This window comes from Pleuronectes platessa, chromosome 20 (genome assembly GCF_947347685.1).
Source record: "Pleuronectes platessa chromosome 20, fPlePla1.1, whole genome shotgun sequence".
NCBI classification, from domain to species: Eukaryota; Metazoa; Chordata; class Actinopteri; order Pleuronectiformes; family Pleuronectidae; genus Pleuronectes; species Pleuronectes platessa.
In genome coordinates this window covers 15,066,841-15,093,744 of record NC_070645.1, presented here as the reverse complement: position 1 = coordinate 15,093,744, position 26,904 = coordinate 15,066,841, and the positions used below count along the sequence as shown (strand labels likewise).

Below are 26,904 nucleotides of genomic sequence, written 5' to 3'. Positions count from 1 at the left end.
CGATATTGTGACAAGACGTATCGGAAAGCCAATTCTGATCTATGCCTGTCATTTACAGCTAAATTATTTTTAATCTTACGTGATTACATCCTAAATAAAAACTTTGGACAAGACCATGATTGCTGAATTCAAAAATGTAATAAATTGTGTCAATGTAAATTCCAGTGAATCGACATTTGCTTACAAGAGCACCACTGCCAAACTAACCTTTAAAGCAGACGCAAAACATTTGGGGAAATAACCTTTTTTATTGTTCTTTCTGGAACTTTCAATGAGAAGATTGTCGTGTCTGGACGTTAAATATGTACAAAATCCACCTCTGAATATTTCAAAAAAGTTTTTTACAGTTTAAGATTACAATTTTGCATCTGGATTATCATGCAAAATAGTCAAATTCAATATTTGGAAGGAGATAACAGAAGATTAACGTTAATCCTAATTCATTTTAGATGCTGTGTACTTAATGCTGCCAGAGTAGCAGTTTATTAACATTGCCACTGATATTTCACTTGCAGAAATAGCTGCTGTTTGTTTGTGCGTTGGTATTTAAAGTTTTCTTCGTGAAAAAAGCAAAAAACATCTGGTTCACTGAACTGAAAAGCTCCACTGACCAGGCAGAGCTTCCAGAAAGAGACCCGAATTCTTGAGTGATCTATTTTAATCCCAAAAAGTGCAAATAAAATAGTTATGACCCGGTTTTATTTGAATATTACAAGTCAGCCTCCTGCAGCTGTAGCGTGAGCTGACTCTCTAACTCCCTATGACGACCAGTGCAGAGTGGATGGGTCATAAACGGCCCAGTTAAAACCAGTCATTCATGTTCAGTCGTGTTTCATCACACACGTCGACATAAGTGGCCATACGTGTTACATGCAGCTTCCTGTGATTCTCACTGTCATCACGTATAACTGCTGATGAAATCCCTGCTTCAGTTACAATATGATAAATAACAAGGAGAGTGGGGTTATTCCACAGGGCCTTTATTAAACATGTGACATTGTTTCATGACCCAGACATGACGCCATGATGTTGTAGACTGTAAATAAAGATGGTCGACATGTCTCCACTTTCTTCCACGATCCAGGAGTTAAGCTGTCAATCATGATGTTTCACACCATTTTAAGTTATTAAAACCAAACTTAAAGATAAGATTAGATTAAGAACATGCATTACTATGATAAATGACAGAAATCATCTTTGAGAAAAATCTATATGACTTTATATTTGGACTTTTTAAAATGTGGTCCATGTCCCATCCACCAACATGGAGGAGGCAGTGTTTATGACTGTAGCCAACCACCAGGGGGTAATATAGTGCTTTGGATTCACTGTCGGGGAGCTCCCGTCTCTTCCATCAACATCTACGGTCATTACATAGGAACTGATACAATGAATCTTCAATTAAAACAAAAGTTTAGTCTTACTTCTTCCACAGTTCTTTATCAAACAACTGAAGCAGGTATACTCCATGTACCTGCTTCTGTTCCTGAATTATTTTTCTTTCTTTGTCTTACTTTAAAGTTGTGGTACTTCTTGTCTTATCTAGGATATTGGGTCATTGATAAACACTAAAAACAATGCAGTCTCCATCCCATTTATAATACATGTCAGGTAAATGTGTGTGTGCAGGTCCTAAGGCTCTTTTCCTCCATCAAACAAATGGAAACAAGCCCCCGCTCCTCCTTACTGACTCAAGTTCACTGTACGAATGTTTCATTTATAGACTAGATGACCACAGTCTCCACTGTCAATGCTGTTTAGTCTTGTTCTTAATCACTGTTGCGTCTTTGCTGAGTCTGTAGGTGGATTCTGGGTCAGAAATCTATCAGAGGGCCACAGGAACAATTTTAGGCTTTGAACTGCTCCACTGTTATATTTAATTTTTTTTTGAGTTGGAAGAATGATCTGAGTTGTGACCGTCTGTTTTGACACATGCACATTATACATGTATAACTCCTGAAAATGGAAAATAGACAGATTAATTATTATATCACAGACATTTTACGTCAAATTTCAGTCAGCCACTTAATATCTAAAATTAGTTCCACAGCTTTGATCTGTAATTGAAGATTGTTATTCCAGAAAACTAATGGATTCAGTAGCTAACTGTAGTCATGATCACAAGTTGTATTTTAAGAAGGACAACGCATCTCCATGTCCCATCTGTTAATATGGAGGAGACAGGGTTTATGAGCTTTACTGCAGCCAGCCACCAGGGGGCAATCAAGATGTTTCCGCTTCATTTTTGCAGAGCTGTCATGTCTTCAAGAACAAATATCTTCCCATGAAAACTCTCACGAAGAGGCATGTGCTGACTTGTTAAATATCAGTTATATAAAATGTAGATCTTATCGTTGCAATCTAGTCAATCCTGTTTTTTTTAAATTTTATATTCATGTTGTTATTACTTTCGTAGATCATCCGAATAACTGCAAAGCCAGCAGCGCCTTTTTAGACGGGCACCGCTCTGTCTGCCTCTCTGAATCACCGAAAACACCGACTCAGCCTTTTCACAGTGTCTACATTAATGTTTGTTTGTCTCACCCCGGTGACATTTGACCTAACAAAACAACAATCAATGGCCGACACAAAAACCTCTTCCACCAGCACACACACACACACACACACACACACACACACACAATGCCACCTTACACCCGCACACACTCTCACATGATGCCTCGGTGATTGAGAATGTGCAGCCATCATTTTTTTTTGTGGAACTTTTCTCTGGCAGCTTCGTTGTTGATGCTGTTGAATGACACACAGGAGAGCAGCCTTTGTCCCCGTGTTGTTGATAAAGCAACGTCGGTCAGCTCTTCTCACCGGAGCCATTGTTGTTGTTGCAGTTGTGTTAATCACAGAGCGTTAGAGTCCATCTAAAGGTCGCTCTTGTGTTTGTGCACCAATCTGCTCCTGTGATGACAAACGCTCGGTAATGACAGACTTGAAGGAATCGTTGTGTCAGAGAAACACAGACTTTAGCGTTATGTGAATAGTTGCTCGGTTGAATCTCCTGCCCTCACAGTTCTCAGCCCAATTTCCTCTCCGGCTGCAGCTGGAGATGAGGTCACCCACCTGACCCCTGCGAGTCAAGGTGAATGTGAACCTCCCTCACAGCTCAGATTGGCTCTTCCATCCTCTCTGCCTCTGTATTCAGTGGGAGTGGATGATGATCAGCCCGGGGGATCGTCGCTCTAAACCGTTCTTCAAAGGGTTTCAACAAAAACAGCCCCGGGGAGAGAAGACACTCCCAGGGTTGTTCCTGATTAAATCTTAACTGTTGAACATTAAATGTTCGTTATGGGTGGAGAGAGATTGTGAAAGGTGTTCTTCTCCTTGCACAACCGATTACACCTTGTTCCGACGCATCGTAAATGTTTTTGTTAAGTTTAATTTACTGTTTGCTTCTCGGGAGAGACACAGCTAATTACTCAGCGGGTTGATCAATAAAGTGTAATATCCTCTTCAAATCATCATTTTCCCACAATTTAAATAGGGATAGTTTTACATATTCTGCAGAGCATGCATTTGCAAGATGGCGTCCAAATAAGCAAACTATTTGCTGTTGAGACGCAGAACTGCTAATGCTAATAAGGTTTGTTTCCATGAACCACCTCTGTCACATAACTTCATCATCAGTTGACATGTTGCCACCTCAAATCACTGGGTTCAGATCTGAGGTCAGTGGGTTCCTTCTGATCGGTCTGCCCGTCGGATTATGATGCTCACATCGGGACAATCGAACATGGGAGAGATCAAATCTAATATTAACAAAATCCGAGTTTAATGCATTTACAGAGGCATTTGGAAGCATCCATATCTCCTCATGTTCACCTAAGTGAGATATACGAAAGCTTTCAAAGAAACACGATCTCCCCGGTTGTATTTATGACTTGGATTTTGATATAAGCACTCTTCAGAAGTCAGAAACTTATAATTATCTTAACCCCAACACGATAGGAATGCAGCACGAGGCCCCAGCGACTCAGGTGAAGATGATTTAGCTCTTCTCTATCTGGAGGAAAAAGGGAAAACCCTCAGATGCAAACTTTCTTTCCTGAAAGATGTTAAGAACTGAAAAACTCCAAACCTCTTTTTCTTCCTCCACTCACACCTAAATGAAGTTGCGCAAGAGAGCAAACCTTTTTCAAGTTTCCACTCAAAGCAGAGCTAAATCATTGCGTGCCTTCAAAGCCTCGTTGATGTGATCCTGAGATGGAAAAGCTAATAATCGGCCGCTCTGATGCAAAGCGAGACCGAGCTCGTCCTGCCCGGGGTTGGCAGTTTCTCACCGCCTCTTTGTTCTCCGCTGATTGAGCGGCCAAGCATCATGAATGCTGCGGTGACAGGCCGCTCTGCCGCTCGACGAGGGGAACCCGGCCCCAGACAGTGAGCGCTCGTTGGAAAATGCTGACACCCTTAACCTGATGTCGCTGAGAGCCTCCCATTTCATTTCATTAATTCTGTCGTAGACGTCCCGACGCTCTTTAAGGTCACCCTGGGGAGACACACCAGTATGGCGTGCTCTCCAGCCAAGCGAGGTCTCACGGAAAAGACTCAGAGAAGGTTGAAGAGACGCTGAAAGAAGAGAGAGATATTCTAGAGCGGTCATCTGAGAAGTTCTTTCTCGCTCCAGTCGTGGAACAAGGTGATTAGAGCGTCAGACTGCATGAAGAGCTGCAGCCGCCGAGTCTCGACTGCTGTGATGATTAAACAGCAGCGAGTGGCAGCGAGGGGCCGAGTGGAGACGTGCATGTGAGTGGATGAAGGATCCAGGAGCACTTTCCCAGCCTCTGCGGCCACGTTGTCACAGACTAAATCACATCTCATCCTTGTGTTGCATGATCTCATTGAGAGGAGTGTTACAGCTTAAATGGCTGCACTGCACTTAGCAGCCTTTAGTAAATTATATATATATTTGTTTTACTTCTGTCTGGTTCAGGGCTGTTTGTGTTTCCCACACAGAGATTTGATTTGCAACCTCTTCAGAGCTCAAGAGGAGCAAGCTGAAGTAATCGAGCAGACGATGGCTCAGTTTCATGTGAGCAAGTGGATGTGACACTATCATGGACGGCCGCTGTCAGCAGATATTCACTCGGGTGTAATGATAATAACAACTTCACGCTTGCAGACCCCAAAGTCAAATTCATGCACGACGCTGCCTTTTGCACTGTCACTGACATTTCGCTGGATCTGGCACAAACCAGCAGCAGAGAAACAAATCCCCTCCCCGCTGCCACGCCCACTCTGTTGGCAGTCCCCACTGTATGTGGAGATAATGGGACCGCAGGTTTGGAGTGGCAAGTGAGGATAATCAAGGTAATTACTCATTACTCACTAAACTGTGGCAGTGATTACCATTTATTGATCTGTTTTCATTTGGGAGTCTGACTGGATCACTGTGAGACACCCGCCCAGGATTTGTTGCTCTTGATTATAAACACTAAAAAGTCTGAAAATCCTTTTAGCCTCCACCCAAAAAATTACTTTCAATGTTTAATATGCATGCACACAAGTCAAGTGAATTATAAAAGGAGTCCTTTATAAGAGAGTTTCCTGTCTACATGAAGTTTTTCCATGACTGTGGTGCAGCTCCTGAATTCCCACAGCGAGTGTCTTAATTGGAACAAGCATGTGGTCCAAGTTATCCTTCCTGCGTGGAATGAGCGCCAGCGAACAAACGAGGGAGAAATATATGAAGTGTCAACGTGCTGAGCAGAGAGAGAGAGAGAGAGGGAGAGAGAAGGAGGGAGAGATATCTGGGAAAAACAAGAAAGATGTCATGGCCATCCACCATCACCCCCACCCGTCAATGTCTGGCTGCTTCTGAGAAGAGAAACTCAACCAACCTCTGAGACAGAAATAGATGGGTTTGCAAATCGTCTGCTGTTTGTGATTTATCTATTATTACAAATATTTAGTTCTAAGTGAGGAAAAGCTTTTGGTAAACAAAACAAATAAAACCTGATGTGTTTCCACATTGTCCATATAACAAATAAAGCATGGGACATGAATCAAATGTACAAGTTCACCATGTAGCACAGGGCGAATACCAATCCAGAACAGAACATTGGGTTCAATGAGGTCAGAACAAAGCCAAGGTTTGAAAGGGGAATAAATTATTTTGCACATGTTGCTGTTATTACTGATGGGGCCAATGTCAACTGAACATAATAAGGACATAACAAGATGCACCTGAAGAGGGCGCCCTCACAGTTCACTCACCTGACTACAGAGGTGGGACAAAGTAAGGATGGATGGATGGATAGATAGATAGATAGATAGATAGATAGATAGATAGAATGAAAGAAAGAAAGAGTAAGGGGTAAGCTCATAGATGATAGATAGATAGATAGATAGATAGATAGATAGAAAGAAAGATAGATAGATATATAGATAGATAGAATGCAAGAAAGAAAGAGTAAGGGGTAAGCTCATAGATGATAGATAGATAGATAGATAGATAGATAGATAGATAGATAGATAGAAAGAAAGATAGATAGATATATAGATAGATAGAATGCAAGAAAGAAAGAGTAAGGGGTAAGCTCATAGATGATAGATAGATAGATCGATAGATAGATAGAAAGAAAGATAGATATATAGAATGAAAGAAAGAAAGAAAGAGTAAGGGGTAAGCTCATAGATGATAGATAGATAGGTAGATAGATAGATAGGTAGATAGATAGATAGATAGATAGATAGATAGATAGATAGATAGATAGATAGATAGATAGATAGATAGATAGATAGATAGATAGCCACACACAGACGGGGACCCATTGGCTCTGAGGAGCTGATGACGGAGGGAGCGCACCGTCTCCTCCAGGAGCGCATGATCCTTCTCTCTCTCTCTCTCACTCACACACTGCGCCTCCCTCCATCGGGGTGAGACCTGTGTGTTGAGCCTTCAAATGTCTTAACTTCTTTCTCCTCTTTCACCTATTTTCGTTTTTTTTGTTGCATCGCTTCGGAGGAGGAGACCCGTCAGGACGAGCGCGTCGCCTCCCAGGAGCGCGCACATTGGCACAGGCTGGAACAAAACAGAGAGACGCAGCTCAGTGCAGCGCAGCGCAGGCAGCTTTGCGTTTTGAAAGCAGCACGGGAGGCAGGAGAGTTTCGGAGTGCGCGCGGGGAAGCGGTGCATGCGTCGGCTGCACCAGGGGGACCGACGCCTTCTTCTGTGAATAAAAACAAACCCCATCGGGATACCGGGACGAACACTTGGATATGGCGGGTGTGAGGGCGATCCACCTTCTCCTTGGAGTTGTTGTAGTTTTGCAGTGCGTGGGGAACGTCCGAGCCGAGATCCCAGCCGCGGACGGTAAGAACCTGCAGCCACACAACGGAGCATGAAGCATGAAGCATGAAGCTGGGCCACACTGAGTTTAGTCCCTGCACAGCAGAACGTGCAGGAGAACAGGTTTTCTCTTGTGCACCAGGATGAGTTTGTTTCATGCTTTGATTTGATCTTTGGGAGAAATAAACGAGAGGTCCTCTGTCCATGTGCTTGAAATGAAAGCAGAGGTTGTGTTTGTGTGTGTGTGTGTGTGTGTGTGTGCAGCAGAAAGAGGAGGCAGAGGCTCAAGGCTGTTTTACTTTCATTAGGAGTCATTACACTGTCCTGACCCACTAACTTCCTTTTTCCATCTAGATGAAGGACTTTGTTTATCCAATTATCATATTTTCACTCCAATTAAAATCTTGACTTCATTGCTTTTGCTTTATTATGCTCATGCATCTCCCACAGGATGAGCTCAGCACTACTGTAAATCGGAAATTGCTCTATTTACATATGAGACTGGTGCTTTGTCTCTCATTGTTGTTTCTGCAAACCTGGAGCTGTCGACTAGTTCTGCAACTTTCACCAGACCTGAGATCAGAAAGCTGCAGGTGCTTTCTCTGGAGCAGGTCCTGTGTTTCCCTCTGGCCCTCTCGATGTCCTCGATCACGAGACACAGTCCCCTGCGCGGAGGACGAGAGCTCTGCAGCGTGAACAATATCTCTACTGTAAAGCCAGAGCGTGTGCACCTCAAGTCTCGCACTAATCTCCAATCTAGTCCATTCCATACGCTGCACATGCACCCACACACACCAGGCTCGCCCTCACACAGATGGTGGAGCAGGTCCATGCCAGATCTGGTGCTGCACACACAGGCGAGCTCTTGTTTCCCAGGGTTTTTATTGCTGGCAGCGACTTTTCATCACGTATCGGATAGAGTTTGGCGAAATGGTCGTCCACTGACAGTGACTGTAAATTAATCCAGCGTGTGTGTGTGTGTGTGTGTGTGTGCAGACCACAGAGGAATGTGCGGCTCGGTTTGGGAGAGAGATGCTATCAGCTGTGTGTGACATGCAAACACACACACACACACACACACACACACACACACACACACACACACACACACACACACACATGCACTTTTTAACTATCGTTCTCAGTCTGATTCATGAATTCAATCGTTCTCCTGGCTTGTGCTTCACTCCGGCTCATTTGACATCAGTGTTACAGCAGAAAACAGCAGCTTGTTTTCCTTTACATGCTTCCTCATAGAGAAACTGTCTGTGAATAAAGCTTCTTTTCGAGGTTACACATTGAAGAAAACACCTAAACACCAACATCCACAATATAAAAAGGCCATCTTCACTCTCAGGGCCCTCTCTGCTCCATCTCCATCGAGCTGGACACAGTTAAACTTCCAGTCCTCCAGTATCTAGGACAGTATTTTTAGACATCTGGGCAAAGGAGCTTCCCTCGTCACAGGCCGACCTCCACTCTGCTGCTGCAAGGAGCAGCCGATTGTCCTGTCTTAGATTCATTAACAGAGCACATGGTGAACTCCGCTGGTCTTTGCAAAGTTCACTGGGAAGATATCAAAAGCTTCCAGAAGCTCTGAGCGGCTCCAGTAGAGCCAGAGATTTGAAGACTAGTCGGAGCTTTGATTTCCCCCCGTTTGCATTTATTAGTTAGATGAGCTGTGGAGCACATCTGGGCAAAATTACACAGCATCCTGTGAGCTCAGAGCATTTTTCTTTCTAAAGCTTCCAGTCTGTGGCTCTGATGTTCACCCAGCGATACACCCACCGGTGCCACACTCACAAAACATGGGACTGATTTGGGGGTTAATTTGCACCCCGGTGTTTTTCTGGGAGTGGAATCAGAGGTGCTCGCCGGAGTCTGGACAGCGTCTGAATCCGATGGTAGCTGCAGGAGCGTGAGAGTAGGAGCGTGAGAGAGAGAGAGAGTCTTGCCTCGGTGCAGTAACGATGTGGTCTGGTTTGAAAGTCTGTGCTGAGGGCCGTTAATGTGCTAAGATTGTGGTTGCGTGTGGAATTTTTATTTGTTGCGGATGCTCCGAGTTGTGTTTTATTGGCTGGCGCAGGGAGGTTGAGGGTTAAGCCGCTCACAGGCAGCGGCGAGGGGGTGTCGCTCCTCATCCATCTTCCTGCCAGTAGCTGCCTCTCAAATCAAACAAATACACAGGCAGAGGCAGGAGGAGTGTGAGCCGCACAGAACCATGCAGATAGATCTCAGAGAGTTAATGACTAGGGATGAGTTCTGGCCTCTGATTCAGATATGTATGTGGTTCCAAGTTGATTAACACATCTTTAATTCATGATTTCACTTTAGTTAGTCACTTTCTCTGATGCCACAGGTGTCTGCAAAGTAACCTTAATACTATGCACATTTTAAATTTGTGCATTAAACCCAGAAAGAGGACGCTGGAAACTAAAAAGAAAAACTTGATTTTTTGACTGGCTGAGGTGCGTGAGGGGGATTTAACATAAACCCCAAATCCTACAAATGGTGATGGAAACAGATTCGCTGCATAAATCATGACGTACATAAAACCAGCGACTTAAATGTCACCCAAGTTTCCGCTCCACCGAAGAGAGGAAAAATACTGGCAGATGAAAACAACATCAGCCATTCGCCATGTTGTCTGCAGTTTGTTTTGAGGGTTGAGCGGCGTCTTGGTCTCCTTGCATCCTCGTCTTCTGAAGTAGTTGAATGACCGCCTGTCTGGAGAATCCTGATAAACCCACTCCTGATATTCGAAGTGGCTGAAAATGTGCATTGATAAACGTGGCTTACATTTGCACCAGTGCGCCCAGTTGCTCAGTGGGCGCCCATTGTACAGCGGTTTTGGTCCTCATGCAGTTCAGACCCGGCTCTTTGCTGCATTTCTATCCAGCTCTCTCTCCTCTTTCAAACTAAATCTTGAATAAACACTTAGAGTTGAAGGAATATCTTCATAACTATACATATATTTGCACTAAATATGCTTGGAAACTTGGCTTCTCTTGTTTAAAAGACTGATGGATCCATAAATATCGGTAACACTTCATGAAAGTCAACGGAAGAAGAGTTACTCAATCATTCATCAACTGGCCGTCTTGTTGTGTGGAAGGTTGTTCCAATATGAGTTTATCTAAACCCTCAACCTGACCTAAACCCAGCTGGTTTATGGGAAACCCAATTGGCCAGTTCACAATGCCGAGAATTTCTCTCACCGGTTTGAATCTACTTCACTGAACCCTCTTGGAATCCCCCCCCCCCCCACACCCCGCCCTCGCTTCTCTTTCTGACATTGCACATTTCAGAGCGGAGCAGAATGAGCGAGCCTCTTTATTGGCCGTCTGAATGACCTGCTGAAAGGAGCTGCCTTGAATAGATGACGGGGGTGGGGCGGCATGAGGAGGGCTGAGGGATGGGAAGGGGTGGTTGGCGGAGGCGACCGGGATCATTGTGCTGCCCTGCATGCGGTGAGTGCGAGCCACGCCGTGCAGGGTCATACCCCCGCACCAGCATGCCACAGCAGCACCAGGCTCCCCCATTAGTCACGCCAGGGCCCTTGTCGCACCAGCTCCGCCCCCCACTCCGCTCTGGGAAGAAGCTCAGTCTGCCGGCTTGAGAGGGCTGGAGTTCAATGGGCTCAGAGACAAAGAGCCAAGAGGCCACTGGTTAATGAAACCCAGCGCAGTTAAGCTCCTCTTTAGCTCCTTCTCATTGTCTTTCATGTGGTTCAGAAAAGTTCCTCCACTTCCTGTTGCTCCAGCGCCCCCGGCCGAGTTATCACGTCTTCGAGGTTCACAGTAATCACTCCCTGGCCTTCTCCTCTACTCGTGTTCATGATTTGTTTAGAATCAAAAATCTGGATCTTTAACATCCAGCCACTTTTTTGAAAAGGTCAAAGGCAGGAGGCAGGAGGCAGGAGACGGGAGATTAACGAAGCGACCTTGATGCGTTTGCAACGCAGTGAGACATGACCAGCATTTTCCATCCGTGATAAACATCCCCTTTGCATCATAGCCGGGCCGTTATCTGCTCCTCCGGTTGACTCGGCTGCCAGAGGAGATGCTGGATCATCGGCCCGAGAGTGAAATGAATAGAAAGCTTTTTTTATGTCGGTGGGAGGAGTTGAGTTTTTTTATTTTCTTTCGAGGGGAGTGAGTGAGAGGATAACGAGCCGAGGGAGGAGGATGGGCAAATGTTAATTTCCCCCGTCCTGTGCCGACCGGCCACAAAGTGCAAGAGAAGATAATTACAGAAGTGTAAATATCACTTTTTTAAAATACAGTGGGTGATCAGCATTGATTACAGGAGTAGGGAACATGGTTGCGTATTTGGTCGGTTGTGTTGACTTTCCCTTTTATTTCCTGTTCGAGTGAGTCAATGTAATTTGACAGTATTTACCAATATGCCAAAATATGCATGAAATAGAAACAAAGTCGAATTTGTCTTCATGTATTTAGGGGAGATGGCAGCACATGAGCAGCCAGGAATCAGTGGTTAGTGGCCCGAACTCAGATTCACACTGTAGTGAAACAATGGGAAACGTAGCCAGAATGAAAACACAGCGCACACAGACCCCTGCAGGTGGCCACATTGCATCTGTACACCAGAACTTAAACCAACCCCCTTCTCAATGTGAGAATCATATACGTCTCCCGCTGCTTCTCCACGCAGCGCCTGCACCAAAGTGATGAAACGAATCTCACTGTAGACGGCTTAGAGCGGCGGCTCTTCAAAGGCCAGCCCGAGTGTTACATGCTCCTCTGTCATGACCGAGCGGAGAGAGCGCGATGTTCCGGGGGAACTGAGCAAAGAGCGAAGTGCCTCCACCCATCAGACGAGCCCGTCACTCCCACCCTGCAGCAGGCTTCATATCCTGGGCCCAGCAGGAGCGGCGGCTCGGCTTTGTCCCACGAAAACAAAGTGTCACTCACGGAGGTTGCGGCATGCTGCTACATGCCTCTGCCTTCACGTGCAACCGCGTGTGAACATTTTCCTTCTCACACTCCGGGACTATCAGCCTCTCAGATAGAGTACAGTTGTTCTCGCTGCCGATGGAGTAGAGAGTCTTTATGCTGCTGTAAGGCCCAAGTCTTAATCCTCTGTAGTTTCTGAAGACTGGAGGCCTGGTCGAATCATCTTAATATTAAATAGACTCACTGATGGAAACACTTCTGATGTTTTTCTCAAAGAAAAACTGTTTTTTGTGTGTCATTTCCTTGAGTCTTGTTTTGTAAAATAAAGCTTTTTAAAGAGTAAAAGCATCTTTGTTGGTCGAATCTCTCCATAAAGTGATATAAGGCTGTAATAAACAATTGTCTGTGTATTTAACAGTTTGCAGACAGTGTCAAAATCTGATCACAAAGGATCATAAGTGTAAGGAATGGATTGTTTGATTGTTGCAGAAGCTTCGAGCACATCTAAACAACAAGTACACAAGATAAATTGGACAGCAGTAGCATCAAAGACCAGGTTTATTTCACAGAATACTTTATGTTGTGGGGTTGAAGGTTGCACTTCCAGTAGCACATCCATTGTGTAGTATCCCTGCTTTGTGTAGGAGCTGGTATAATCGGACAATCTGGAACGCCTGGTCAGTTCCAGCTAACGCTCCCTCGGTCCGATGCGACAGCTCGAACAATACACCCCCCCCCCCCCCCCTTTGTCAGCGAAATGAAAAATACCTTAATTTACTTAAGTGAGAGTAATGACCCCATGACCTGAGCTCAGATTGATCTGCTTATTGGCGTGTTTATCATGTTAATAGCCCCCGTCGTCCCCACAGCCATCCATTACAGTTTTTATTACATGCAGGTTCCTCCCTTCTCTAAATCAAAGACACCAGATGTAACATGTGGCCGTCGCCATGATTATACCATGACGTCTGCTGGAGCTTCACGTACTTGAGCGTGTTAAGTGTTGAGCTGTGCCGAGCGAACCCCTTGCAGACATTGATGTGTTTTCCTCGCCTCACGTCCAACAGCGCTGACTTTGTTACTCTGCCCGGAAAGTGTCTCCACGTCCCCTGTCCAGAAGTTTCTTTCCCCAACAAACTCATCCTGACAAAGAACATTTACGCCTGCGGCAACCGACTGAAGGACTTTGATGGGCCGGAGCACTTTTGAGGGTGAAAATGAGAACGGTTTACAGCCACAGGTGTTTTTCTACGTGACACGAAAGGCAAAGAAGACACTGTGACTTTTAACGCTGCCTCAAAGTTGTCTTTGGTTTGCCACCCTCACATATATAACGTGTACAGGCCGAGCAAATCTTTAGGATCTAGGAAAAAGGCTCCTTCTTCAAATCCCAGCCTGGCCATGGGTCTCTTCTCTGTGGAGTTTGCATGTTCTCCATGTGTCTTAGTTGGTTTTCTTCCAGGTACTCCGGCTTCCTCCCACAGCCACATGCAGACTAGGGTTAGATTAATCGATGACTTTGCGGGAATTGCCCAATGTCCTAGTATGTGTGGAATGGTCAGCATTGTTCTGTGGCTTTTATTCGAGTAATTCACTCCTGAATGAGTCACGATGAGTTCTTGTAATAGGTCTGTAAAGGCCTCAGCTGGCTCTGCTTGGCCTCACTGTTCCCAGCTTGACCCTTCAGGAGTCAGGACTGCCAGGAATGGATAGATAAAGGATTATTCCCAGAAACCAAAAGAGGGTTGTTCTGGAAGTCAGGGTGATTATTGTTTGGAGCCTGTTGTTGTGGACGAGCTTGTTCCAGCGTCTCCCAGCTGTCCAGCCCTGGAGGCGGTGCTGAGCTCAGCCTGAAGCTGTAAACATGAGGCCAGTTGGCAACACATGCACGATGAGAGATGCACTTGTAGCACAATTCTTCTTTTGACTTGATCAAACATTCTCGGTCAAACAAATGTGAGCTAAACAAAACGGGAAAAAAAAGAGAGAACTTCAACAAGTGATTCTGGTAAATGAGGTTTGGTGTGTGCCAGGTGTTCAGGTTTCCGCCTCTGTGCCAATGCTTACCCGCAGAAAGTTGCGCCCAGTAGCCCTTGAGCACAGAGCCGGGGAACAATGGCTCGCTTTGAGGCTCCCTGGTGATGAATTGCAAGGTGTACCAGCCGCCTTTTGTGTGTGTGTGTGTGTGTGTGTGTGTGTGCTGCTGCTGCGTTTGAGTCACCAGAAAGTTGGGGCAGACTGCCGGCGGTTCCCATGCGCTGCCCAGGTAACAAGACACTCTCACGCCTTAATCCAGAGGCTTGTCGTGCACTGGATGTGGGAGTTAATTGTGTTTCCTTGTACCGTCTGGCAAGAGCAAGCGTGCTGGTAATGAAGGGAGGTCCGGGTGTGGTGAAGGGTACACATGTTATGATCCAGAAGGCAACAACATATCGATGTAATGGGCGCAATAAATCAAATTCTGTGGGTTTGGCTCCGTGAGCGGCAGAAAATTGGCCGGTCGGCAAGTCCCGGTCGGACAATTTAAAGTGGCATGTCTATTAAATACTGCTGTTTGTTATAAGAATAAGTGGGTTTGAATATGTCCAGCTTGTTTCTTGAATATTTTGCATTTCTCTTTCCTTCCCTGCTGTGTTCCTCGTATGTGAAACTCGGCCGGACATTTTCAAGTTCGTGCATGAAAACATATTCAGACCTGTTAGAAATATATTACACTCTATTTCCATCAGCATGGTGTTGTATTAAAATGGTAAATTTGACTATTTTTCATCAGCTCACCGTGTCCTGTCCAACGGAGGTGATTAATGGTGTTCGCCGCGAGGGGAATTCTCTGTGCTTGTGACCATTAGAAGGTGTTTATGTGGAAGCTGTATTGTCAGGCGGTGGCGATAAGAGCCTGAAGTCCACATCGCAAAGTGGCAATTGACTCCCATTTAGAGACCTTTGTGTCCCGGGCCCCAGAAAAGAGCTAATTAGAGGGCGAGTGAATTAGTGGGAGCGGTTTAATTATGAATGTGATATCCGTGTTATTGAAGAAAGGTAATAAATGTCGGGATCATAGTGGGTTTGTAGCGCATGACATGTGAACGACGTAAAACAATGCTTACACAACGGGTCAGACAGATGTACAACTATAGGATTACAGAAGTACGGTGGCCTTAGGGGTCAAAATACCACAACATTTTACACCATGACTTCTCAGCAAAACACATATTTTTCAGATTAGTCCCATTTCCCAAACCTGTTTATAGTTTAGTCATCTTGTTTCCAGAAATATTTGAAATATTTTGTGTCATTTTAATTAAAGTTGCGTCATTGCATTTTGAACCTTAGAGCCACCATACCAAGGAATAAATAAAGGTGGTCTCTCATTGGAGAACACCCCCTCTCGTTCTGCTCTTGCTGTGCGTTTAGTGGTTTATCATCACACCGAAGTCCCTCTGAAACCAAAATATGCATCTCGGCTCGAGGAGGTCCACGTATTGATTAAATGTCCGGCCGACTCCCACAGACGCTGGAGGTGCTGGAGGTGCTGGAGGTGCCACTGCACTGTCATCATCAATACTGGAACTGAGATAAATAAAAGAGTTGTTGGGGATGTAATTTGACGTCTGTGATGCAATCTATTTCCCCTGTGTTTTTGTTTTTGTTTTCGGGCTTGATGAAATGAAAAATAGCTGCTTCCCAGGACGAATTGAATGGAGGTCAAATATGAGCTGCCCTCCACCCAGAGAGCTGCCAAACCAATGATACTGTTTGTGCCCATTGAAAATTCAATCTATCAACAAGGAGAGAGAACTGAAAAGCTGGTAGCATGAATATGAAGCTGTTACTTGATGTCTGCTCCAAATGACTCGCAGATGTTCTGGACCCTTCAGTCAGTCCCACAAAAATCAACTCATTTCAATAATCATTTCCCTGCGGGTGTTTGTGGCACAACAGGATTTTAAACATGTAATTCAGTGTCACTTGGCCTTTTTGCAATTAATAAGAGCTTAATCCATTTGAAGTGTTCATAAATATTGTTTTGACGGCTGCTCTGGTCGCAGCAGAGATGATGTCCTCAGTGATGTGCAAGGATTTTTTATGCTTACTGCATTAGACGCACACCAGAGTACCAACCCATATAGGAAGTGGGTTTGAGAATGTGCTGTTTAAGGTGAAGATTCCTCAAATGAACGCAACAGAAGCAATGAAAAAAATAATCCCCCGCAAAGGAAACAGGAAATGAGTCAAAAGCTGTAAAAAAGCCAGCGTTGTCCCGAAAGTAAAGAGAAGTTTGAATGTTTACTGTTGAAAGCTTTCCTGCTGCAGGGCTGTTTTTTAAGCAGAGAGTTTGTGGGCTATGTTTTTTTCTTTCCCCTCCGTGGTTCAGAGGATGAGCTCAGATCGGAGCAGACGATCGGATCATCACATCTCACGCTGAGGGAAATACTGACTGTTATTGTTTGCACATCATCTCTGCAAGCAATTAGGACGATTAGATGAATCTGAGGGGTTTACAGAAAGGTCAGGGCTGACGCTCCCTCTGTCTGCGTGTTCATCTGCACGCTTTGCAATGAGCGTGTGTGTTTGTTACTGTGCGAGTCCTGCACGTGGTATCTGGGTTATCGAGCAGCCACTTTGCAGCGAACCATCAGGAGCTCACACCTATTGATTGTATCGCGTGTTAACAGACTGACTGGTGGGTTCGTTTGGGATCGCGTTGAAGGTCAGGGGAAACTCGAAATGGCGTTTGTGTTTGTTTGTTGGCTGGTTTGTTTGTCAGCAGGATTTTGTCAAAACTATATATCCACGAAATTTGATGAAACACTGATTTCCCCGGGAATAACATCTCTGTTTCTGCCCCAGAGTTTTCAAACTAAAATTGGGCTGGCAGTGTTTCCAAGCTCCTCTGTTGTGTGGACAGTAGTAAATGTAGCTGCAGTGAAAACTTAAAGTTGTGGTGTGGATGGAGCCTAAATTTAAGGGGACTTTTGGGCCTTGGCAAATGAATGCCATGCTCTATTTGTTTCTCAGTTGTACCGGAGCCTCATTGAGTTCTCTGTGAATCGAAAGGGAAAGAGTTTGTAGACAGTGCAGTGGACACAGTGGCAGGTATCGACCTGGGGACTGACAGTAACTGCTGCTTAGTCCCATCAGTGATTTAAGGGTTTTGTCTTCGTGTCAGGATTTAAAAAAAACGCCAGTTAAGCACAGGATGCTGTTGTTAGGGGGAACATTGTAGTTGTGAGTTTTGTTAGTTGCCATTTGTCCGCCACAAATCGACCCATGGAAGAGAAACAGCTGAAGCTAGTCTTATAGCTTCAGTTCATAATTAAAGGGCAAAACAGAGAAAATGAACCAGCTTTAAACTCTCTAGCCCTGATGCCGATTCCCCAGCTTCCTGTCAGTGTTTCCATGTCACCTGTGATCAGCCGGCGTGCTCCCCCGGTCGGTCGCCTGCTGCCTCTGCTGCCACGTGGAGGCCCAGACTGACCCTGAGCAAATAACTGAGGATGTGTTTTATTTAAAGATGGAGGTCACAGTAATCTGCCGCCGAGTGCAGAAGCCAGTCTGCTTCTGTATCCAATATTGCCTTAACTGGTGTTATGTTCTTTCTCTGCTTCTGCCATGTCTGTCAATTACAATTTTCTGTCATTACCCTCGTCCCAAACATTTTTTTTTAGTTTTTAGAACTCTTTCGCTGTAGTCGTCCATTATGTGAGTTCTGATGAGTCGCCTGTTCTTCACCTGCTGCAAGCTCGACCTGAAAAAGAGTCTGTAAATCAATACCGCACTGAAAACACTGGGTCGGCCCCCGAGGGAAGAGAATCTGAATCGATATGCTAAAATCACACTCAGTCACCGTGACACCGATGTCACAGCAACACTAAATCACAGGTTTCTATGAGTCTGAAACTAAATCGACTCCTGGAGCGTCGGGGCCTGTTGAGCTCAGGCAGATATTTTATTATTTTTGGCCTAATGTGTAAGGACATCTGTATTTTACTGTTTAAAGTTTCCTTCAAAGACATGTGTCTGTTACATCCTGAACTTTACTGGTTCAGATCCCAGTTGGTGAGTAAAGCTTTAATATCCCAGAGGAACAATTTGGCTTCTAGACAGAAATCAATCAATAATAATAATAAACAAAGAGAAAGTACAGCAATACAAAAGTACACAGTTTAACTGTCAGTTGTCCTGATGATGATTGACTGAAGAGAAGCAATCGGTAAAAGCCAGAAGTACCACTGCTGCATTAAAAGCAAGTCAAATGCTAAATTACATTTTGTTCCAATAGCTGATGAAATCAACTATAGCAGATTTTTGAAGTCTCACTTTGGAGGAGAACCTTGATACTGGTTGAATTCCCTCTGTGAAGCGTCTTCTTTCACTTTCTGTGTGGCCTTGATTTCATTTAAATTTAATATGAAACTTTGTCCCTGTTCAGCCATTTATCATCCACTGATATTACACAATAAAGCAGCAACTCACACAGAAAATAGTGTTAGAACAACACAAGTGGCTTCACTGTGTTGCTGCACGTACCAGTGAGTCATGGAATCAAGAATGTCCAGTTTCAGTAATGGATCCACGTGTGTGAAGGTTTATCAGAGGCGTAAAACCTCTGCACAGGATAATTAGACTCTGAGACACGACTTTACGACAGGAAATATACAGTATCAGAGTGTACTTTATGTTTTATTGCAACAAGTATGAGGTTTACAGTAGAAAGAAGCTGTTCATGTTATGAAGTAATCTAAAGGGAGTGTATGTTTGTGGTAAAAATATAACCCCAGTATAACCCTGTGTTCTGGACACTGTGTGACACTGATCTCATTGTAATTAATGTGTTTTGTCGCTCAGGGCTGAAAATGGGTTTGAACGAGGCTTAAAGTCCGTCTCAGCCTGATGAGGTTGAGCTCGGGGCTTTGTGCTGCTCAGTCCAGATCCTCCACACAGAGGAGGGGACGCCATCATGTTGGAACAGGAGAGGACCCTCTCTAAACGTGTGACACCCACTCACAAGCATCATGTCCCTGTATCCTGTAGCACCAAGATTCACCGGGACTTTAAATCCCCCACTGTTGGCCATGTAGTGCGGCTCAGGGCTTTCCAGGCCTCCTGCTTGCTGTGAGAGCTGAAAAGAAAAACTCTCTGGAAATATGATGTGTCACAAAGTGGAGTAAACAGCGAGACAGTGCACAGACAGTCAGTGTGACAGCATGTCCCCTGTGTCCACTCCTGACCTTTCCTCGCAGAGAGGGAGGATTGAAACTGTATCCCTGACTTTTCATATCTCTGTCTGGTGGCAAGGGAGGCAAAGACATTAACTCTGTGGTGCCCAAATAAAGTACCTACCAACACACCAGGGAAAAATACTCCCCAAAATGTAAATATAAGAATTATATTTACTATATTTCACGAGCTTCAGTAAATACTTTCACTCAGGGCTGGGAAATGAGTCCCACAGGAGACTGATTGATGTGAGAGATTTGTGACTAAGCCTTTAAGAGCATTTTTATATTATTAATACATCTTGTGTAATTGCGTCTCCTGAAAAGTTAATGGGAGAGAGCGAAACTGCAACTCATCAAATACCCAGAGTGCAGTGTTTCTCTTTTCAGAGTCTCTTCACTTGTCACTGTGATTCATCGACTGTCATCAACTGTTTGGCAGCTTCGACAAGTCGTTGAGCTGCTCCTTGTGTTTCCAGGTCGTCCCTGTCTCAGGAGCGCCTTGAGGGAATTTCTTTCAACGTGACACAAATGTTCACTCTGACTTGAGGATGACTCTGATTCGAGTTCGGTGCTTAAAGTCAAATGTCACCCAAGAATTTATAGACTTTGACAAAATTTCACAAAAACGTCTAATAGGATCAAATAAAGAAGTGATGACATTTGATCTTATATCACAGGTCAATTCGACTGTGACATCATCATTTTCTGCAATAACACATTTCTGTCCATAACTCAGCATCAGAAACATGAGGGACCATATTTCCTGAGACTTGACAGGTTGAGCTTCATCTCAACGTTTGCAAGGAACACTTTCAGAACATTCAGATGTAAATCTTTGTTTACAACAGAATGACACTGACAGGGAAAAGCCACGGGGGGGGAGGGGGGGGGGGGGGGGCTGTTAAAGTGGTCTGGGTCAGTGGAGCCTGGTATGGTTTTTTTTTTCCAGAAAAAAATATACTCTCTGTCTGTCTCTCTGCTTAAACTCAGGGTTTTTGTGCCTCAGTTGTCAATCAAGCACTCAAGGCTTTTAACTCCTGAGGCCTGGAGCTCGTCGTTTGAAGAATAACATTCAGGGTTTCAGAGGTAAAATGGCATTTATCCCTTTTTTGGCCACTTGCTGACAGAGGAAATAATATTATCACCTTGTTTTCGCAGTGAAGGATGTTTTCACCCGTGTTTGTGGTTTGTTGTTTGAAGATTGCTAAATGGATTTCCAGCTTGATGGATTTTGGCCCAGGTCTGTTCCAAGGGTGGATCCAGGATTGTTTCTTTAAAATTGCAGCGTTTTATTTTTGTCATTTTCTCTGGTTTCCCAGGGAATAAATAATGGATCTTTTTAGGGGTAGATATCTATGAGTGTGTTCACTTTACTGCAGCTTAACTGGATCTATAGGGACCACTGGTTCCAGTAACTACATGAATGCAACTCCGCTAGTCACTCTCCTTTTAGCTCTTTTTTGTTCTCCACCGACTCCTGAAGGAAATACGTTTCTCTGCAGCTTCCAAATGCTTCACTGTGTTCACCGGCTAGTTGCTGACTTTGTTTACCTGTAAATCATTCTTCCCTTTTTTTGATATCTAAGCTAACATCTAACGGATGTGGTGGAAAAGTTTCCTTTGTGTTCTTTGGTGTTGTTTATACGAACCGAAGCCCGTCAGGTTGAATCGCAGGATAACATTTGTGTTGTCAGGTAAACTTTCTCTCTGGGCCTCAGGGACACGGGGAGATTCTGGTGCGTTGCCCCCGGGGTGCTGGTGTCCTGTGGCAGATTCCCAGGGACAGGCCCCTGTCTAGACATGGCAGGTAACACATCCAGCTCGATATGAAGCTACAATCACGTTGACAGGAAGGTAATGATAGGCCCGGTCTCTCTTGCACCCGGGATGAACGGGATTTGCGAAGTGATTGACGATGATAATTCGACCCTGTCTGTAAAGGCGTCTCTCTCTATGGCGTGGCATCACCGTGAGGGTCTGATTGTCTCTGCGGTCGAAGGATATCTGCTCAAATTGTAGATGTAATTAATCTGTCAAACGACTTCCTAGAATTTATCCGATCCTTTCCTAACAGCATATTTTGAATGGCGTGTTTTGGCAGTTCCTGGTTGAAAATCATCTCACTGGGTTCAGTGCAGATTTCCGCTCGGTGAATGGGATTCGGGGCTGCGGACGGAAAAGACAGATGGGAATACCATGTGGGACCGCACATCTGGCAGTTTGGCCCTAGGAGCGAGGACAATGGACAGAGGCGGACACGGAGAGAGGTTTGGGAGGAAACATCTGAGTTGTGGAGAAAACATCTGAGCTCATGCACCACGGGGTCAAACAGCTGGAGCGACCTTTCCGGCACCGTGCAGAATTCACAAATGTTTCGTGGCTGGTGTCTGAAGGGAGCGTTTTAGACTTTTTAAATATTGCATTGCAGGAATTGTGGAGTGTAATCGGCTCTGTGAAAGGTCAAAGCTCAAGCTGAGGCAGCGAGAAGACTCCTGACATAAGCTTGTTAGCACAGCGAGTCTTTTGCTGCTTCTCTTGTGTCAGCAATGTTCCCTCACCTCTTTGACTTTGACTGTTTTGTCTCTTTCTCATCTGTCACTCCTGTTCGTTCGGAGGAAAGTGTCGACGGACACATTCACATAGTCGCGGGCGAACAGAGGCTCCACTGTGGTCATGCAAAGCTGAGACTTTTTTAAAGAAGAAGTGTTGAAGTTTGTGCAGATGTTTCCAGCTTTATTTTTCCACTACTGTCCTGTGTCTCTGCTGCAGATGTGAAGGCTTTTGTTATCCTCATCCCGGCTTCTCTCTGAGCTCTGGAGTGTCTCAGCATGGGATGTCGAGGAATGTGTTCATTTATTTGTTATTGAATAGAGTGTGGATGTTTCATCACAAATAAAAGCACAGTCACACAGGTTTTTTGAAAGGGTTGAATCATGCCTGCATTAAGACTGAGGCCTCCTGCTGTGTCTTTGAGGAAGACACCAAAGTCCCTCCAGTTCTAAAACTTCATGGTTCCACCTCAGAAGAGATAAAATAAAATAATTTTCCCTGTGAGTCACTGATTCAGGATCTGTCTGAAGTTTTGCTGCCCAAAAATGACAGAATGTGCATAAAAGTTTGGGATGATCCTTTATGACATTCAGTCCACAAACATTCATTGTCCCAAGAGGATCAGTCCTTATGGCTCTTGTGAACCTCCATTCTATCGCATCAAATAACAAATTAAAACCAAATTTATGACCAAATACCAATAAAACTAATTAGATCCCTCGGCTGCACTTTATCTTTAGTGCTAATTAGCAAAAGTTAGCATGCAAACATATCAAACACACACGGAACACACAACATCTGCTGAAAATAAAGATTTATTTTTCCTCGTCTCTTTGATGTGACTCGCAGCCTCTTCCAGGAGGAGATGGCGCTTGACTGTGTTGACAGTGCCTGCAGTAAATTATCTGGATGGCCTCCACGTGTGTTTAGTCTGTCGTCCAACTTAACTTGGAAGGTCAGATTATAAAACACGGGGGGGGGGGGGGGGGGGGGGGGGGTGGAATTTATCTCGGCGCGTTTGCAATAGTCGCCGTCGTTCCAGAAATCCTTGTGCGGTTATTGAGGTGTAGATCAGCTGGATGCATATCAGCCCTGATTGATGATAATTGCCGTGAAATAACTGATACCCAATTTGTCCGTTGGCAGACGAGACACAGAGCCGATCACGTGAACGGGTTTCAAGCTTGTTAGTCAAGGTCACTCTCTGCACTTCACTGTGAGTGTCGGGGACGTGTTCCTGCAGGTCTGCGTCTGGGCGGTGACCCAGTTCCCCGTCTGACAGGCTCATAAACACCACACGGCAGACTGATTAGAGGGAACAACAGCCCCACACACGACTGTACCGTCTTTATAGACTTTGTGAAAGAGCCAGGGGCGTCATTAGGCAGTTTTACACAGTGCTCATCATATGCTGCTGAGGGACAGGTCTATATAATCACTACCTGGCCTTGCTGCCTACACTTCTACAGCAGGGAGGAGGACGTATAGAGACACTCTCATCCGAGACAGATCTCCATGTCCAACCTCTGCCTGGCTGGCGTCCCACTGGGGCTTTGTTGGATGTTCTCTGCCTCTGAGTTTGATGAGACCTGGCGTATAACAGATAAAAGCTCCATTCACTGAGCCCGGGCCTTTCCGTTGCAGACTGAAATATCTCATCTCTGAAGTCTTTACTTTTCCATCAATACTCTTTAATCATTCCTCTCTTAAGTTTTGAAGCCGAGTCAGAGAGCGATGGAGAATCGATTTGAGAGAAAGAGGCACAATGTCTTTATCTGCCAAATGTTAGGGTAACGATTGGACCAGGACCAAGGAGAAGTCTCGATGCATTGTGTCTTTGCCAGCCAGTAATGTCATGTTAATGCTGAAATTGTTTTCTTTGTCAAACAAACTTTTTTATTCTCCTCCCAAGGACAGAAGGATTGTAAAAATGATTGGCACTGGACAAATTTGTGCTGCTTTGAGACTCTGTGTGCCAAAATGAAACTGCTGCATCAGACGACCACCTCTGTGTGGTAAACAACAGCAGAGACTCCCAGTGTGTGTGTGTGTGTGTGTGTGTGTGTGTGTAGGTGTATGTGTAATAGGAGCTTGTTTTTTTTCTACCTGTAAAGCCCCCGGCAGTGTGTCTCCTCTGAGAAAGGCGGTGTCAAGTCAGAGGATGGTGTCTGCAGCAGCTCTTAGTAACACAGTGACTCAGCCTCCACCCTTCTCCTCCTCTCTGAAAGCTCCTCCTTCTTTTTCCCTCCTTCAACATATAAACCAGAGTCTTCACAAATCGCTCAACCAATCACGAGTCAGGCTCATCTGTCAAATCAAATAACTAATTGATTCCAAACTAACTGGAAAAATGAGCACTTGAATGTTCATCATCAAGCAAATTACCTCTGAGTATGTCGTCGGTGCAGCAGCTCCACCTCGATCACTTTCCTCTCTTTCCTCTAACTGAACAAGACCAAGTCTCTCCAGGAGCCGCGGGCCCCCTCAGTTTGATCAATGCAGCCTGGAGAGGCAGAACACGGGGCCCAGTGCTCATGGCAGGGAGCCCAGAGGCATGAGGAGAGGGGGGGGGGGCTGAGACATACTTGTCACACATGAAAGTCCTGAAACAAGGGAGATTTTCAAAGCCAGACTGTGTTCAGAGCTTAACTTTCCCAAGAAAAAGCCAAGATTCTGTAACTGTGCTGCAACTTCCCTGACAAGCAAAACCTATGTGTAAGAAAGCGTTTCACATTTTGTAAAATATTCCTTTTTAGCATTATTATTTATCTTCTTTCTTAATTCTAATCTTACACTTAGAACATGTAATGTGTATATGAGTGGTCTTTAGAGCCAGATTAGCTGTTACTCACGGTTTCTGTTAACCACCTGCTGGATTAGAGCTGTAAATTTCACCAAAATCTGTTACTCAGGTGAAATTACAAAAAGTTACTTGGTACTCGTGCCTATTCCTGAGCCTTGTACATTGGAGCCATGTCTTTGCAGATGTTCAGCTGCAGCTGTTGTGTCTTCCTTTGACACATGTTGTGCCGCGGGCAGAAGCCTCTTGCAGCGTCTGAGTCTGGGATTTGTTTTGTGCACTCGACTGTACTTCAGTGTCTCTCTGCCGACTCACTGCTATTTGGAATGATTCTTGCACATAGGTGGTCAAAGTGGGGAAGTCTGATGTGGGAACTGGTCTGTTGCATAATTTACAAAATGCTGACTTTTCATACCCAAACCACGTCCGTGTAACAGACGTCTCGCCTCTGAGTTACAGGCTTTGTCTGGTTTGTTTCCTCAAGGGTTTCCTGTGTTGCCTTTCATATGAATTTACTGCCTGATGTGCGGGGGGGGGGAAAGACCCTGTCTAAAAGATATTACTTAAGAACATGATTAACTTTAGAATCAACTAAACGAATAATTTGTTTTTATTTATTTATTCATTTACCTTTACTTCTTTCTTTCTATATTTCTATTTTTAGCTGTTAGTTTTGCCTAAACAGCCGATGACTCCGAGCCAAAACAAAGCCAAGCATCTGTAGTTTTCTCCTCCTGAGACTATTATTGAAGTTTGTGATGATTTGTTGATGGTTTGTCGTGAGACTGCCAAGGAGCATCCATCTCCCCACAACACACCCACTTGTCTCCTGATGGTTTTCACCTCAGGAGAAACCAGCTAACCTTCATCCAGGCGGACCACCTCAGAGAAAAGCAGCAGGAGACAAAGAAGCGTTGGACGATGTTGGGGAACAAGTGAATCCCGTTTGCATTCAGAACCCGTCTCTCTCTCAGGCTGTTTGTCAGAGGCCCCTGAACTGTCTGTTTCTGTTAAAGACTCAGCGCAGCCATGCTTTGCTGAACAAGACAAATGGAGCCATCGGTTCTGACAAATACTCCCTCGTCCTCTGCAGGGGTCAGATTTATGTTTTGAATTAGATCAATCGACGTAGACATGTGTGATGGATGGGCTCAAACCACAGTCAGAAGCAGAAACCTGTTCACTGGCTTAACACTGTGGGGCTTTCACCACAAATGTACGTGTCAGCACAGGCAGCGGTCTGACGAGGCCGAGCCGACACGCTGCTGAGGGGATCCACATAAGCTGCTGTCCCCTAAATGTTTGAGCCCGGGGGGATAAAGGCGAGCAGCAGCATGTAATGTCGACTCACCTGGGACTGCAAGGCCGGGGTCGACTACTGCATGGTCCAAGGGCCAGAGACACTGGAAGGGAATATACATTTGTTAACCTACATCGGTGTGAATAGACTCTTAAAAACATGGGTCCCAACTGATACTAGACACTTAAGCTTAAGTGGAAATTCCCCTCAGACCTTGAGGCAGTTCACAGAGGAGTAATGGATCATAGGTGTAGTTAATGCAATTGAAAATTCTGTCCTTTTACAGTATGATGCAATTATGTAGTTTCCTGATTGGTGGAAAGAATGTATCATTCATTGTGGGAGCTGGTTCTCCCACAGCAGCCCGTTGGCTGCCGTCCTCCTCCTCCTCCTCCTCCTGCTCCTTCATCCCTCTTCTCATTAGCTGTTAACCCTGGCCCTCTCCTTTTGCAACAGCTGCCACAGGAGCACTTGTTGAAGTATTGAAAACAGACCATAGAATTGACATGGAGTGAAGAGGAGGTGAAATTCCCAGTGGGCATAGGGGGGGCCCAGTGAATCAATGAAATATAATTTGACCCACTTGAAATAGTAAGAAAAATGAAAATCAATATATTGCAGTTGATGTTTATACTGTGGCAGAGCGTCAAATTAATAAGACCTTTAGTCAGAAAAAGTTAAAGATCTGAAAAATATATTTGATCTACTTCATCTCCACTCGCAAATCCCCTGATCTCAAAGATTATGTTTCGATTAAATGCTGATTTATTGGATTATCGGAGTTACCTTCCAAGATTCATGTTACACCTGCT

The 26,904-nt window shown here is 44.8% G+C and overlaps 1 protein-coding gene across 2 annotated transcripts in view; it reads left to right on the top strand.

Moving 5' to 3' along the window:
- The first annotated feature begins 6,688 nt into the window (after positions 1–6,688).
- The window catches only part of plxdc2b (plexin domain containing 2b), a 73,146-nt gene continuing 52,930 nt past the window's right edge, over positions 6,689–26,904 (top strand). Inside the window, exon 1 of one of the 2 annotated variants that reach the window (XM_053412494.1) lies at positions 6,689–7,327. In XM_053412494.1, coding sequence (XP_053268469.1) covers positions 7,234–7,327 — 94 coding nt within the window. In that variant the 5' untranslated portion in view covers positions 6,689–7,233. Of the gene's footprint in view, positions 7,328–16,532; positions 16,729–26,904 lie in introns of those variants that run through there. The other variant, XM_053412495.1, reaches the window with a different exon arrangement.